This window comes from Nerophis ophidion, linkage group LG17, assembly GCF_033978795.1.
Source record: "Nerophis ophidion isolate RoL-2023_Sa linkage group LG17, RoL_Noph_v1.0, whole genome shotgun sequence".
NCBI lineage: Eukaryota > Metazoa > Chordata > Actinopteri > Syngnathiformes > Syngnathidae > Nerophis > Nerophis ophidion.
The window spans coordinates 44,509,002-44,524,700 of NC_084627.1; the positions used below are offsets into that span (position 1 = coordinate 44,509,002).

Genomic DNA, 15,699 nt, shown 5'->3' on the forward strand with positions numbered 1-15,699 from the left:
AAAGTGTGTATGAACGCAAGTGTCTGTGTACATTTTTTCACATTTTAATATGTACACCTGTGGCTTATAAACTCCTGCTGCCAATATACATCGAAAATAAAATTTGTCGAAAATTATATTTTGCTATAGCTCGGAAATTTCAGTAAATCGTTTCTAAAGAGGTGACGTTAATGTTTTTTCTTTAGGTGAATACAATACGGTCTGAGTATGACAACTGTGGGGTAAACCATGTAGAAGGGGGATGGCCCAAAGACATCAACCCTCTAGAGATGGAGCAAACTATTCGTTTTCGGAAGAAGATAGAGAAAGATGAGGGCTACTTGAATAGCATGCAGGTGCTGGGCACGGTAAGAACCTCATTGATTGTGATACTACTGTCCTGAAAATGTATGAGGTCACTTTTTCTGTGATCCAGCTTACAGGACTCTGTGTGGGACAGAACAACGCTGTGGACATCTACGAAGAGTACTTTGAGGACGATGAATTGTTGGACGAGATTCAAGAAGCGCCATCTACCAAGACTGTCAATACCTTAAGGTACTGAGTGACAGAAGAACATTCTCAAAGTTGTTTGTCTCTTTGGATGTTCTCATTCATCCAGGTCATTGTAACTCGATTTTTCAGTTTGTCTTGGAAGACGTTTCACCTGTCCTTCGAGCAGGTTTCATCAGTTCATGCTCATAGACTCAGATTGTTCAGATCTAGTCTGTGATAAGCTGATGAATTCTGCACGACTGAGAGTTGAAACATCATCTATGATAAACTGAACAGTCCAGTTGACATTGATTGAATACCCTGAGAGATTCTCAAAAGTCCTTAATTGAATTGTTTCTACAGGGACCCAAACCAGTTGAAAAGGAATGTCACCTCTCTCTCTTGGGATCCTAACGGAGGCAGAAGTCTGGCGGCTGCCTACTCTTGTCTCGAGTCACAGAAAACCAGTCCAGACATGAGCAAACACTCATATATTTGGAAAATTGGTGGGTAAACAAAAATCAAAGGACAAACAAATAGATCAAGGTAATAAGACCTGGGTTTGTAATGCAGAGAATCCTAACAAACCTGAGATGACCCTAGAACCAGAATCTCAACTCATCTGTCTGGAATACAACCCGAATGACTCGCACACTCTTATCAGTGGCTGTTGCAATGGACAAATTGGTGAGTTCAGATGAAATACTGACTTTCGTTTGTCTATATTCTCTGAGCTTATTCTGAATTAGGTTTCCTTTTTTTTTTTTTTAGTGTTTTGGGACACCCGTGAAGGCAACCATCCAGTAAATGTTTCTGCTATGGAGTACGGTCACAGGGACCCGGTATATAAGACAGTTTGGTTACAATCCGAGACTGGGACTGAAGTCCTTTCTGCCTCCACTGATGGACAGGTAGATATACAAAAACATGTCGGATGCATGATATCTTTTATTTATTCTGCTTCTCAAAACCGATTTAACTGTAGATTGTGCACACCTTGAGGTAAGAACCGTCATGATCCACGTCTTGGATCATGGCATATTCTGGTTTTGGTCTAGTATTTGTCTTCCTCAGTTCTTTGTGGCACTTCCTGGTTTATTTCGGTTGTCCTAGCAACGCACTTGTGTCACCTGCCTTCCGTGGGATCACGCACACCTGCCTCCTGATTTATCTCCCTATATATGCCCGCCTTTGTTTGACATTCAGTCTTGGACTCGTTTGCTTCACGCAACAGTTGACATCGCTCATCCCGCATTGTGGTAACTACCTTTCGTATACTCGATTAGCTTCCATGCTATTTTCTTTGTTTATCCTTAGTTTACATGCTAGCGCTTTTTGTTCCCTTTAGCTCCCATGCTAGTTCTGTTTGTTTTGTTGTTAATGCCTTCGAGCAAGTGTTTTTGGTTCCTAGTCTGTTTTATTTAGTATAAATAATTGCATTTAAGTCTCACCTTAAAACTCATTTGTATACTCTAGCCTTTAAATAGACTCCCTTTTTAAACCATTTGATCTGCCGTTTCTTTTCTTTTTCTTCTATGTCCCACTCTCCCTTGTGGAGGGGGTCCGGTCCGATCCGGTGGCCATGTACCGCTTGCCTGTGTATCGGCTGGGGACATCTCTGCGCTGCTGATCCGCCTCCGCTTGGGATGGTTTCCTGCTGGCTCCGCTGTGAACGGGACTCTCGCTGCTGTGTTGGATCCGCTTTGGACTGGACTCTCGCGACTGTGTTGGATCCATTGTGGATTGAACTTTCACAGTATCATGTTAGACCCGCTCGACATCCATTGCTTTCCTCCTCTCTAAGGTTCTCATAGTCATTATTGTCACCGACGTCCCACTGGGTCATTATTGTCACCGATGTCCCACTGGGTGTGAGTTTTCCTTGCCCTTATGTGGGCCTACCGAGGATGTCGTGGTGGTTTGTGCAGCCCTTTGAGACACTAGTGATTTAGGGCTGTATAAGTAAACATTGATTGATTGATTGATTGATTGGTTCCTACCTCACGTTGTGTCCATCTTCGCTGCACCTGCGGGAGAACGCAAACACAACGCCACGATGCCAGCAAGACGTCACAAGAACGATTCAAACAAAGGTGGATTTGACAAACTACCTGTATATTTTTCTTGACAAAAGCCAGTATCGTCAACGGTGGTAAAGGGCTGGCCGTGCAGCGTCATCATTTCCATGATTGACTCACAGATCGCTTTAGCACTCAGGTGGTTGCTGGCAAACATTTTAGCACTTTTCAAACGCTGCAGTGACAGGGAGACGCTTCTGTCCTTATTGCGGCTGGGTGTGCTGCAGTTTAGTTAGCAGCATAGGCTTTCAAAACACTGTTGTAACGACGCTGTCTTTTCAGGTGGCTGTTTAGGTATAATGTGTTGAAGCACAATGTTTTTTTTCCCATTCCATGCGGAATGCTTGCAGAACTTTTGGCACAAATAGCAGGCGAAAAAGTATTTCTCTGAAACGGTGAAGAAGTCCCGCATGATCGCCGGCATATTTGTTTTCAATGAGCCCAAGGGGACTTTACGACAGGCTTACAGCATCACAAGCGGATTGCTTGATTCTCTCACCCTAACCTACCTACGGCTCATTTTAATGTGTACGTCTTTTATTGTTCTCCCGAAATGTGTTTGTCATTCTTGTTTGGTGTGGGTTCACAGTGTGGCGCATATTTGTAATTTTAACTCATTTTAATGTGTACGTCTTTTATTGTTCTCCCGAAATGTGTTTGTCATTCTTGTTTGGTGTGGGTTCACAGTGTGGCGCATATTTGTAACAGTGTTAAAGTTGTTTATACAGCCACCCTTACTGTGACCTGTATGGCTGTGATCAAGTTTGCCTTGCATTCACTTATGTGAGTGTAAAAGCTGCATATATTATGTGGATGGGCGGAACGCTGTTTGTATGGACGAAAGGCTGACGTGACGACAGGTTGTAGAGGACGCTAAGGGCAGTGCCTTTAAGGTACGCCCCCAATATTGTTGTCCGGGTGGAAAATGTATTATACCGCCGCCTCTTTGAGCTGTAATTTGACCTTTTTAACATGCTTTAAAACTCACCAAATTTTACACACACATCAGGACTGGCAAAAATTGTCATCTAATAAAAAATCAAATCCCAAAACTCAAAATTGCGCTCTAGCGCCTCCTAGGAAAAAACACAGACAAAACTGCTTGTAACTTCCGTTAAGAATGTTGTAGAGACATGAAACAAAAACCTCTATGTAGGTCTGACTTAGACCTAGATTTCCTAAAACGACATCTTTCAACAAAAATCAACAGGAAGTTGGCAAAAACCCCTTCAAAACAAACGTTTCCTCAAAAATGTAATTTTTGCCTCTTTGAGCTGTAATTTGACCCCCTTATAATGCTTCAAAACCCACCAAACTGGACACACACATCAGGACTGGTGCAAATTGCGATATAATAAAAAAAAAAATTGAAAAAACTCTAAATTGCGCTCTTACGCCTCCTAGGAATAAAACACAGACAAAACTGCGTGTAACTTCCGGTAAGAATGTCATATAGACGTGCAACAAAAACCTCTATGTAGGTCTCACTTAGACCTACATTTCATTCATTTACATCTTTCAGCAAAAATCAACAGGAATGTGGCAATTACCCCTTCAAAACAAAAGTTTTGTAAAAACACATCACCTTTTTTCAAACATTATCTTCTCTGAGCGCGTTTGTCGTGTTGGCTTCAAACTCGCACAGGAAAGAGAGTGAACCCTTCTGAATAAAAGTTGCGAAAAGAGTTTTAATAACTGCTCTGGTTTTGATTTTACGAGCCTTCAAAGAACCGCATGACCACACAATCCAGAGAAGGTAGGTACTGTGCGGGTAAAGATATGTTGACTGGGTGAAAGAAGGAGGTACCAGTTTGACTCCAGGATACAGAGAAGGTAGGTAATGTGCAGTTAAAGATATGTTGTCTGGGAGATGGCAGGAAGCCCCACCGTGTATGGGTGACAGAAAGAAGCACCAGTGTGACCCCAGGATGCAGGGAAGGTAGGTAATGTGCAGGTAAAGATATGTTGAATGGGTAAAGGCAGGAAACACCAGCAAAAGTCGGTCCCGTCCATCGCTGCTTGCAGCTTTAATTTCCATTGAATTATTAAAGTATCTCTTTAGCTATCTGTTAAGAATTCTCCATGTTTATATACATTTTCAGATGCTTTTATTTTGAAGCATTTCTTGACAGTGTCACTTCCACTTTCTTCCTATAGGTGTCACTTCCGATTACGTTTTGACTTGTGTGAATTTGCGGTACTTTGTTTCTCTGCTACGTTTAATCGGTACTCTAGTCTTTGACCATCTGAGTAGAGGTATGTTGGTGATTATATAAGACTTGTCAATCCATTTTCTACCGCTTGTCCCTTTCGGGGACGCAGGGATGCTAGGGCCTATCTCAGCTGCATTATTTAGTTTTTTAATAGACATCACTGTGTTAGATGGTTAGGGATACAGTTTTTTCGGGGTTATGAAGAGTCTAAATGAAGACCATGTGTTCTGTGATTGGAACCCAAACGTGGTGGGTATCCGAAAACCAGTCACAGAGTTAAATACTCAACACTATCATATCGGCACACTTTAATACTGTTTGTCGACGTACCGTTCACCCATATTGTCATGTTTTAATCTAATTTAATGAGTAAATAATGTTTTCTCCACCAGATTATGTGGTGGGACGTACGCAACATGAGCGAGCCTACGGCCCGGCTGGTTCTAGACCTAGGTTGGGAAGAAAACCTGCTCAATGCTTTAGGTGCCATCTCTCTGGAATATAACATCAACATGGTGGGTTTTGGTCTTTTTTAATATATAAAGCTTATTTTGAATTTGATGTCATCTGTGGCTAAACAAAAGAAAGTATTCAGCACACGGGGATGGTCACAATATTCACTACTTTCATGAGTACCGACCAAAGTCCGTCAGTGACCCGACATCCAACCACATACACTATATTGCCAAAAGTATTTGACCACCCATCCAAATGCTCTGAAAATGTAGCATGTTTATATATTAGAGCTCCAAACTTCGTGTGACCTTCCAGTTAGCCCACGCACAGTACGCAGAGAGCTTCGTGGAATGGGTTTCCATGGCCGTGCAGCTCACCAAGTCCAATGCAAAGCATGGGATGTAGTGGTGTAAAGAACATCACCACTGGAGTCTAGAGCAGTTGAGACACCTTCTCTGGAGTGATGAATCACGCTTTTCCATCTGGCAATCTGATGGACCAGTCTGGGTTTGGAGGTTGCCAGGAGAACTTTACATTTTAGACTGCATTGTGCCGAGTGTGAAATTTGGTAGAGGAGGAATTATGGTGTGGGGTTGTTTTTCAGGAGTTTGGCTTGGCCCCTTAGTTCCAGTGAAAGGAACTTTGAATGCTCCAGGGTACCAAAACATTTTGGACAATTCCATGCTCCCAACTTTGTGGGAACAGTTTGGAGCGGGCCCCTTCTTCTTCCAACATGACTGTGCACAAGTGCACAAAGCAAGATCCATAAAGACATGGATGACAAAGTCGTATGAACCAGAGTCCTTACCTGAACCCGATAGAACACCTTTGGTATGAATTAGAACGGCGACTGAAAGCCAACACCAACATCAGTGTGTGACCCCACCAATGCGCTTTTGGAAGAATGGTGGAAAATTCCTATAAACACACTCCGCAACCTTGTGGACAGCCTTCCTAGAAGAGTCGAAGCTGTAATAGTTGCAAAAAGGTGGACCGACATCCTATTGAACCCTTTGGGTTAGGAATGGGATGGCAGGTGGCTAAATACCTTTGGCAATATAGTGTATCTTCTTTTATTGATCCATTTGAATTGCAAAATTTCAACAATATATCAAGAGGTCTGTAAAAGTGTCTTACTGTGTCAACAGCCAGACACGTTCATGGTTGGGACGGACCTGGGTGTTGTTCTGTACTGCAACAGGACGGCTAAGACTCCATCTGAGAGGATTGTCAGTCTGTACGATGGCCACTACGGACCCGTCTATGCTCTCCAGAGGAACCCTTTCTTCCCGAAATACTTTCTCACTGTGGGCGACTGGGGGGCCCGAATCTGGTCGGAGGACATCAATGACTCATCTATAATGTGGACTAAGTACTCCTTATTTGATCTGTCACCATCCCTGTTTTGCTACTTTTGTCTTTTCTCTGCTCAGTGGTGACTTGTTTTTATTAGGTATCAGATGTCCTACTTGACAGATGCCTGCTGGAGTCCTGTCAGACCCTCTGTCTTTTTAACCGTGAAAATGGACGGAGTGCTGGATATCTGGGACATCTTGTTTAAGCAAAGCGACCCCACATTGAGTGTCAAGGTGTCGAGGATTTTCTTGTCTGGTTCTTAAGGCTTCTTGTTCCAGCTTAATCAACTGATGTGTTGTTTCCAGCTGCGCGATGAAGCCTTGTGTAGTCTCCGGGTCCATGAGAATGGATGCTTGGTAGCTTGCGGCTCCCAGCAAGGAGTCATACCAGTAATAGAGATCAGCTCCGGACTGTGCACCCTCCAGCAGAATGAACAGGACCTCATGGAGGAGGTAAGATACTGTTAAACGCCTCGTTTCGTACAACTCTTTGAGGTTTCTATCTTGATTGTGCGGCAACAGATGTTAGAGCGTGAGACAAAGCGAGAAAAGATCCTGGGGGCTCGCCAGGGAAGAGGGGCCGATAACAAAGAGCAGCTGATCCTGAGAGCTGAGCGTGAATTCCACAGTCTGCTGCAGACCGAGCAGAAGAGGAAGGAGTTGGTGTCAAAACAGCAGAAGTAGCCACAGTGACGTGGATGGCTTGAAGTCTAACGCAATCAGAAGTTGTTTGGGAATGCAGAGAGATGCTGTGACCTGGTTCTGAGCAGCGTAGGACACGACAAAAGAACCTGATTGAGTGGGTAGAAATATTTTAAAAACTCATGAAAATAAGCAAAATTTGAGTAACAGATAGCCTTATTTAGGATGCTTGACTCCGAAGATGTATCTTGGATGTATCAACCACAATCTCATCACAAAATCTCTCTGCTTATCTTATCTCAGTTGAAGTCTGGACAAGCAAATAAACAATCCAGAACAAGACAGACTTAGTCATCTTCTGGTCGTCATTTCTCAGTCTGGCAAATAGTTGTTGTTGTGTCACAAAAGTGTTGGCGACAGCTATCTTCTCAGGCTGAAGTCAAAAGTCAGAACACTCTTCAGGACACATTTCAACTGTTTCATTATTTTCCATGTCAAAGACAGAAGTTAAAGTTACTGTATGTTAAAGTACCAATGAATGTCAAACACAAGGTGTGGTGAAATGTGTCTTCTGCATTTGACCCATCCTCTTTTTCACCCACTGGGAGGTGAGGGGAGCAGTGGGCAGCAGCGGTGGCCGCACCCGGGAATCATTTTTGGGGATTTAACCCCCAATTCCAACCCTTGATGCTGAGTACGAAGCATACTTGCCAACCCTCTAGATCAGGGATCGGGAACCTTTTTGGCTGAGAGAGCCAAAAAGCCAAATATTTTAAAATGTATTTCCGTAAGAGCCATATAATATTTTTTTTAACACTGAACACAACTAAATGTGTTCATTTTTAAGTAAGACCAACATTTCTAGAGTATAATAGGTCTCTTATATTTGTAAAAACATTGTTATTCTGAAGCTAACTGTGGAGAGGACGTGGCCTGCGGGCCTGCAGCGAAGCGGGGTGTGCCAGGACCGGCCTCGAAATCAGTGACAGGTGCGTAGATGGCCCACCCGGGCCTTGTTATCTAATCACCTGTCGCTCTGTTATAAGCAGCAGCCAGGAGGAGAGACGGGGTTGGAGCCAGAGCGCGAGCGAGAACGAAAGAGAAAAAGACAATTGCTGGAAAGCAACTGAGAGACTTATTGAAAAATAAAACAATATTGTAACCCTGAAACAGGCTCTCATGTCGGTGCTTGGTGGTCTGAAGAACCCCCAGGAGGGCAAGCCCCACACTAACCAATAATAAATAACTTCTTACCATTAACACAACTTCTTGAACATAGAAAATGGATGAGAATGTTTTATATTTTTAACGTTATTTTTAACACTGTTATTACAAGGGGAATTATTCATTACTTATCGTGTTAAGCAGTGTCAGCTCAGATTCATCCGAGAGCCAGATGCAGTCATCAAAAGAGCCACAGGTGCCCTACCCCTGCTCTAGATCTTCCCGGTAGACTCCCGAATTTCAGTGCCCCTCCCGAAAATCTCCCAGGACAACAATTTTCCCAAATTTCTCTCAATTCCCACCCAGACAACAATTTTGGGGGCGTACCTTAAAGGCACTGCCTTTAGCGTCCTTTACGACCTGTCGTCACGTCACCCTTTCGTCCATACAAACAGCGTTCCGCCCATCCACATAATATATGCAGCTTTTACACTCACATAAGTGAATGCAAGGCAAACTTGATCACAGCCATACAGGTCACAGTAAGGGTGGCTGTATAAACAACTTTAACACTGTTAGAAATATGCGCCACACTGTGAACCCACACCAAACAAGAATGACAAACACATTTTGGGAGAACATCTGCACTGTAACACAACATAAACACAACAGAACAAATACCCAGAACCCCTTGCAGCGCTAGCTCCTCCAGGACGCTACAATATACACCCCCGCTACCACCCAACCCACGCCCCCCCCAACCCTGACCACCTCAACCCCACCTCCCATCTCCCGAATTCGGAGGTCTCAAGGTTGGCAAGTATAGTGCCAAGCAGGGAGGTAATGGGTTTCATTTTTATAGTCCACGCCCCCCTCCACAGTCATATTGCAGTCTACACATATATTTTTTATGTGTGACTGCCATCTACTGGTCACACTTATCATTTCACCATACACCAAATAAAAGTGTTTCCACGTCGGTAAGCACAACCAAAATTATTCGGTACATTAGTTGCACCGGGTTATAAGGCACACTGTCCAGTTTTGAGAAAATGAAAGGATGTTAAAGTGCGCCTTATAGTCCGAAACATACGGTAAATGTTGTAAGATGGCTTAGACAAATGAAGTCTGTGGTCAATTTAGTACATTTTACTCCATCTTGTTGCCTCATGTTATGGCAAACTTCTTTTGAGTTTCTTGCTTTAAGTGATTGCTTTGCAGAGATTTTTTTTTTTTTATGACTAACCAATACAAGCTGGCCCAGTCTGGAGAAGCTGAAAAACTACAGTTCCTACTAAAAAGGCAGCCAATTGGTCGGGGAACTAACGAACACGAGACAATGCAGAGTGTCAACAGCAACAATCGGTTGACAAATCCCAGAGGAACTGGAGTTGATATATTGTGCTTGGATGAATAAACAGACAACGCCCACACAGAAAAAAAAACCCCAAAAACACCAATGAAGGGAAAAACCGAACTTGTGCTCCAATTCTGACAGTGACAGTTTCTGTGCAGGAAGGAAGAGTCCAAGGTCGTCTGCCAGCTCGGTCCACAAAGTCCTTTCCCTTCATTTGTTGGCAGAGGTTTTGTTTTGACTCCACTGCGGGGCCTTACTTGTTCCAGTGTGAATCTTCACTTTTATTTACCTCCTCTGAACAATAAACAAGAGTTTCTGTCCAACAGGCTGTATCTCAAAGTGAACCTTGCTATCCATGGGAATTAAAGAGTTAATTGTTTTAATAAAATTGCACTAAAAACCTTTCAAAACAAAGTTGTTCCATATTCAAAATGGTTCACCTTTTGCGTTTTTATCACATGAGCGATGTTCTACCGGAGTTTGTGTGCCACGCTCACATGTGGTAACATTTACTCATTGTTTCTTGTAAACAAAGTGTTGTTGCAGTAATGGAAGGGAGAAACCACCAATGCAGCTCTTTAAATGTGCCTTTACTTCAATAAAAAAAAAAAGGAGATATAATATGGACTACAATACTCTTCATTCAACGACTGTAAATAATGTAAAAACAAAGAGTATAAAGAAGTCATTCCTTGGGTGAATAATGTAAACTCACTACACCGGTATGTTTTAGCGCTTTCATGGTGAGTTTACTGACGAAAATAAGTAAGAACTTTACACTACTTTATATTAGAAATGGCAACAGTGGAGGATGAATGTCACATAATAAGAAGATAGATAAAAAGAAGAAGCTTATGGACTATGGTGTCTTCACGGACTACAAAGGCGGAAGCACACACTTTTTCAGGACGTATGCAGATCCCAAAAAAGATCAGCAGGTACCTTTGTTCATTCTACTGCCACTACTCAACTGGCAAAGAACTGTAGGCACCTTAATATTTGTTGCTTCCTATACTGTATGTACTGTATATACCAGGGGTAGGGAACCTATGGCTCGCGAGCCAGATGTGGCTCTTTTGATGACTGCATCTGTCTCCCGGATAAATCTGAGCTGACATCGCCTAACACGATAAGTAATGAATAATTCCACTTGTAATCACAGTGTTAAAAATAACGTTAACAATATCAAACATTCTCATGCTTTTTTATGTTCAAGAAGTTGCGTTAATGGTAAGAAGTAATTTATTTATTATTGGTTAGTGTGGGGCTTGCCCTCCTGGGGGTTCTTCAGACCACCAAGCACCAACATGAGAGCTTGTTTTAGGGTTACAATATTGTTTTATTTTCCAATAAGTCTCTCAGTTGCTTTCCAACAATTGTCTTTTTCTCTATTGTCCTCACTTGGTTCTGGCTCCAGCCCCAACCCCGTCTCTCTTCCTGGCTGCTGTTTATAACAGAGCGACAGGTGATTAGATAACAAGGCCCAGGTGGGCCATCTACGCACTTGTCGCTGATTTCGAGGCCGGTCCTGGCAACACCCTGCTTCGCTGCAGGCCCGCAGGCCACGCCCCCTCCACAGTTAGCTTCAGAATAACAATGTTATTACAAAGAATAAGAGACTTATTATACTCTAGAAATATTGTTTTTTTCCTAAAAATGCACACCTTTAGTTGTGTTCAGTGTTAAAAAATATACTATATAGCTCTTACGGAAATATATTTTAAAATATTTGGCTTCTTGGCTCTCTCAGCCAAAATGGTTCCCGACCCCTGGTATATACTGTATTGTGGAGAGCCGGAGCCGACGGGCCGACAGCCGGGTAGGGCAAACCGTGGTCCTACTCAAGATGGCGGCCAGGAGGCGGAGTATGCAGCAGAACGGAGAGGCAGGGCGCGCCTGGAGCGACGCTGCAGCGATCAGAACCAGGTGCGTAACACACACACCTGCTCTCAATCTGTGCATCTCCTGCCGCTGTATAAAAGGGGAGAAGGAGGAGCAATCGGGGCAGAAGAAGTAAGAGAGAGTCGGAGCAAAGACAGCCAGACGAACGATCAGACGAACGATCAGACGAACGATCAGACGAACGATGAGCCCCCGAGGAAGACGGAGTCACCGGCGACCGAAAGGCCAGCCGAGACGAGCAGCAGATGCGGAAGCGCGGGAAATCAGCGCGACCGACTGGGATACAAAATGGTTTATTGAAATAATAAACGAGAGTCAAAGCTGCTCAGCGATGTCCTCCATTAATGGTCCATGCAACCCGCACGATGGCGGCAAGAAGCCGTTCACATGTATATACTGTTATACTGTTATACTATATAATATTACACTAGTACTGTATTTGACTACTGTAATTCTACTTGTACTGATACTTCCACCATGTGACTTATAGTGCAACTTATTGTCTTGTAATAAATATACATCAGAGCTATTCAAATGTTTGTATTTTTTGCATTTAGTGTATTAGAGCAGCACGCCCACGCAGCTACAAGCCTGCAGACGATTGCCTTTTTACACACCTGGAATTGATGAGGGCGAGCTGCTTAAAAGACCAGTTGGACGGAGGGATCGTTGCGGGAACTTAGTTCTCATATGGTGAACCGTAAGCAAAGCTTTATGCTCTATTTTTGTTTACTTTCCATGGCTTGTTTCAGCAGTCTTTCATGGTGTATCTGTTTTCCTCCCGTTGCCCTGGATTTCGACTGCCTCCCTCGTTCCTCGACTCCTCGCTCGCCCCACAATTCTGACGCCTCTCTTTTGCCCCAGATCCCCTGCATGACCCATGGACGGCCTCGTTCCTTGGCTCCTCATTCAACATTTACGGTAACACTTAACAGTTAATCAGCACACATAGTCACACACATCCACTATTGGATTTTGTCACACACCATTCTATAGTTTATTAGTATTGTTAATTATTATTATTATCATTATTATATATATGTTTACTATGTATATAATACATCTTGGGACATTAAACCCCCCTGTTGTCAGTCTGCCGTCATCTCCCTTGCAAACCATGACAGTCTTCTCCCTGTCATCTTTGTTGTAGCGGTGTAGCGTGCAAGGACGGAAGTGGAAGAAGTGTCAAAAGATGGCACTAACTGTTTTAATGACATTCATGACTTAACTTCAATCAATAACGGAGCAGCATCTCCTCATCCGGAAACAACAATAGCGCCGAAAATGTGTCCCGTGAAAAAAAGTCAGAACTCTCTAATAACTAAAGTTCCTTGGGTGAATAATGTAAACTCACTACACCGGTATGTTTTAGTGCTTTCATGGCGAGTTTACTGAAAGATATAAGTAAGAACTATGCACTACTTTATATCATAAATGGCAACAGTGGAGGATGACTGTCCCATAACAAGAAGATAGATAAGAAGAAGAAGGTGTCAGCATGGACTACAAAGGCGGAAGTGCACACTTTTTCAGGACTTATGCAGATCCCAAATACAAATCAGCAGGTACCAGAAGCTTTTGCATAATATTGCGAAACAAAAGGCCAGATAATATGTCTAACCTTATACACACACCGTAATAATACTCCTATGTTGAAGCAAAGTACAATCCATCAAGCGGTGTGGCTTCATAGCTTACCAAAGTCATACTAAAAATTCACCCTGTGTGTAATGTTCTATATGTTCAATGGAACATATAAACATTTTGGTGTTGTTCACTTGAGTCATACGGCAGTCGACACGTATCTCTTATGTGCGACTGCCATCAGAATCAGAATATTACCATTGCTGTATGTATACTTTTGACCCAGCAGATTTGCGCACATTTTCAGTAGACCCATAATAAAGTTAATAAAAGAGCAAAACTTCATGCATGTTTTGTTATGACCAACAAGTATGTGCTCCAATCACTCCATCACAATAATTGGAAAATCAAGACAGCCATGACTTTATGTTCTTTAGTGTATGTAAACTTTTGACCACGACTGTATATTTTACATCTGTTTGACTTATAGTGATGGTTTACATCAAAACAATGGCTGACACCTGTGATGAAGTGGAGATAAAGAGTTGAGGCCAGGTAGTCACAGACCATTAACGCGATAATTCCAAGGCCTGCAAGCTCTGTGTTCCAGGGTTTACTTTCTAATGGGCTCTTGTCTGCACTTTACAGCCTCCTGTGCGATCGCTCTCACTGTCTTCGTCATTGCCAAGCTGCCGCTTTATTGCGGCGACTACGGCATCCAATAAAAAAGGATATCTGACGTATCCGAGACAAATATTTGCATAAGCTGGATTCTTCATGCAGCTCTCAAACGATACTAACAGTAGGATCAAATTTCAATTTTCATTCTAGTGTTGTTCAGATTTACACATTTATATAAGTATGCATGGCAACCCTAGCCGAACCACGCCCCTCTACCACATCTCACCTCCCCGAATTTTAAATTGGTCTTATCCTTTCTGAGCTCATGTTCACTGCTCGCTCTACATATCCTAACAAGTGAGACTTTCACTGTTACAATGTCCATTCCTCAGATGATAAACTTGTATGATGACTGAAATATGCTGATAGCAACCTAACCTATTCCTGGGATTAAAGGCCTACTGAAATGAGATTTTCTTATTCAAACGGGGATAGCAGGTCCATTCTATGTCTCATACTTGACCATTTCTCGATATTGCCATATTGCCATATATTTCAATATATACCTTGATGTTGCAGAAAAAAAGACCATATATTTTTTTAACCGATTTCCGAACTCTAAATGGGTGAATTTTGGCAAATTAAACGCCTTTCTATTATTTGCTCTCGGAGCGATGACGTCAGAACGTGACGTCACCTAGGTAGTCAACGCCATTTTTCAAACACATTACACGCAGCAAGTCAAATCAGCTCTGTTATTTTCCGTTTTTTCGACTGTTTTCCGGTACCTTGGAGACATCATGCCTCATCAAGTTGATTCACCTAGAATGTGCATCGATTAGCACGGCATGCTAATCGATGCTAACATGCTATTTAGGCTAGCTGTATGTACATATTGCATCGTTATGCCTCATTTGTAGCTATATTTGCATCCAGCCTTTCCCTCCATCCGCATTTAATGCCAAACAAACACTTACCAATCGACGGATTTAACATGCTCCAGTGTCAAGAGATGGGAAAGTCCCTCGGGCGGTATAGCTCGGTTGGTAGAGTGGCCGTGCCAGCAACTTGTGGGTTGCAGGTTCGATGCCCGCTTCCGCCATCCTAGTCACTGCCGTTGTGTCCTTGGGCAAGACACTTCACCCACCTGCTCCCAGTGCCACCCACACTGGTTTAAATGTAACTTAGATATTGGGTTTCACTATGTAAAGCGCTTTGAGTCACTAGAGAAAAGCGCTATATAAATATAATTCACTTCACTTCACTCGTTTGGTCCGCACATTTTACCGGCGATGCTACGACAGACATGGCACAGAGATGAATGGATACCCTGCGATACTCAAAGCGGATGCATTTCCAACGATAAAGTAAACAAAATCACAAAGGTGAGTTTTGTTGATGTTATTAACATATGTGCTAATCAGATATATTTTTGCTGAAAGGATTTAGTAGAGAACATCGACGATAAAGTTCACAACTTTTGGTCGCTAATAAAAAAGCCTTGCCGGTACCGGAAGTAGCAGACGATGTGCGCGTGACGTCACGGGTTGTGGAGCTCCTCACATCTGAACATTGTTTATAATCATGGCCAGCAGCAGCGAGAGCGATTCGGGCCGAGAAAGCGACGATTTCCCCATTAACTTGAGCGAGGATGAAAGATTCGTGGATGAGGATAGTGAGAGTGAAGGACTTTTTTAGGAATAAATAAATAAATAAGGAGGGCAGGGGGAGCGATTCAGATGTTATCAGACACATTTACTGGGATAATTCTGGAAAATCCCTTATCTTCTTATTGTGTTACTAGTGTTTAGTGAGATTATATGGTACCTGAAAGTCGGAGGGGTGTAGCCATG

At 42.9% G+C, this 15,699-nt stretch overlaps 2 protein-coding genes across 2 annotated transcripts in view; one reads left to right on the forward strand and one right to left on the reverse strand.

The window, feature by feature from the left end:
- The window catches only part of LOC133536623 (dynein axonemal intermediate chain 2-like), a 10,201-nt gene extending 2,730 nt beyond the window's left edge, over window positions 1–7,471 (forward strand). Inside the window, exons 2-11 of the mRNA XM_061877248.1 lie at window positions 186–347; window positions 416–537; window positions 838–980; window positions 1,048–1,161; window positions 1,246–1,385; window positions 5,158–5,280; window positions 6,370–6,593; window positions 6,675–6,810; window positions 6,883–7,029; window positions 7,099–7,471. Of these exons, the coding sequence (XP_061733232.1) occupies window positions 186–347; window positions 416–537; window positions 838–980; window positions 1,048–1,161; window positions 1,246–1,385; window positions 5,158–5,280; window positions 6,370–6,593; window positions 6,675–6,810; window positions 6,883–7,029; window positions 7,099–7,260 (1,473 nt within the window). The 3' untranslated portion in view covers window positions 7,261–7,471. The remainder of the gene's footprint in view (window positions 1–185; window positions 348–415; window positions 538–837; window positions 981–1,047; window positions 1,162–1,245; window positions 1,386–5,157; window positions 5,281–6,369; window positions 6,594–6,674; window positions 6,811–6,882; window positions 7,030–7,098) is intronic.
- The window catches only part of lpar1 (lysophosphatidic acid receptor 1), a 193,509-nt gene that overhangs the window by 145,673 nt on the left and 32,137 nt on the right, over window positions 1–15,699 (reverse strand). The gene's annotated exons all lie outside the window — the stretch shown is intronic.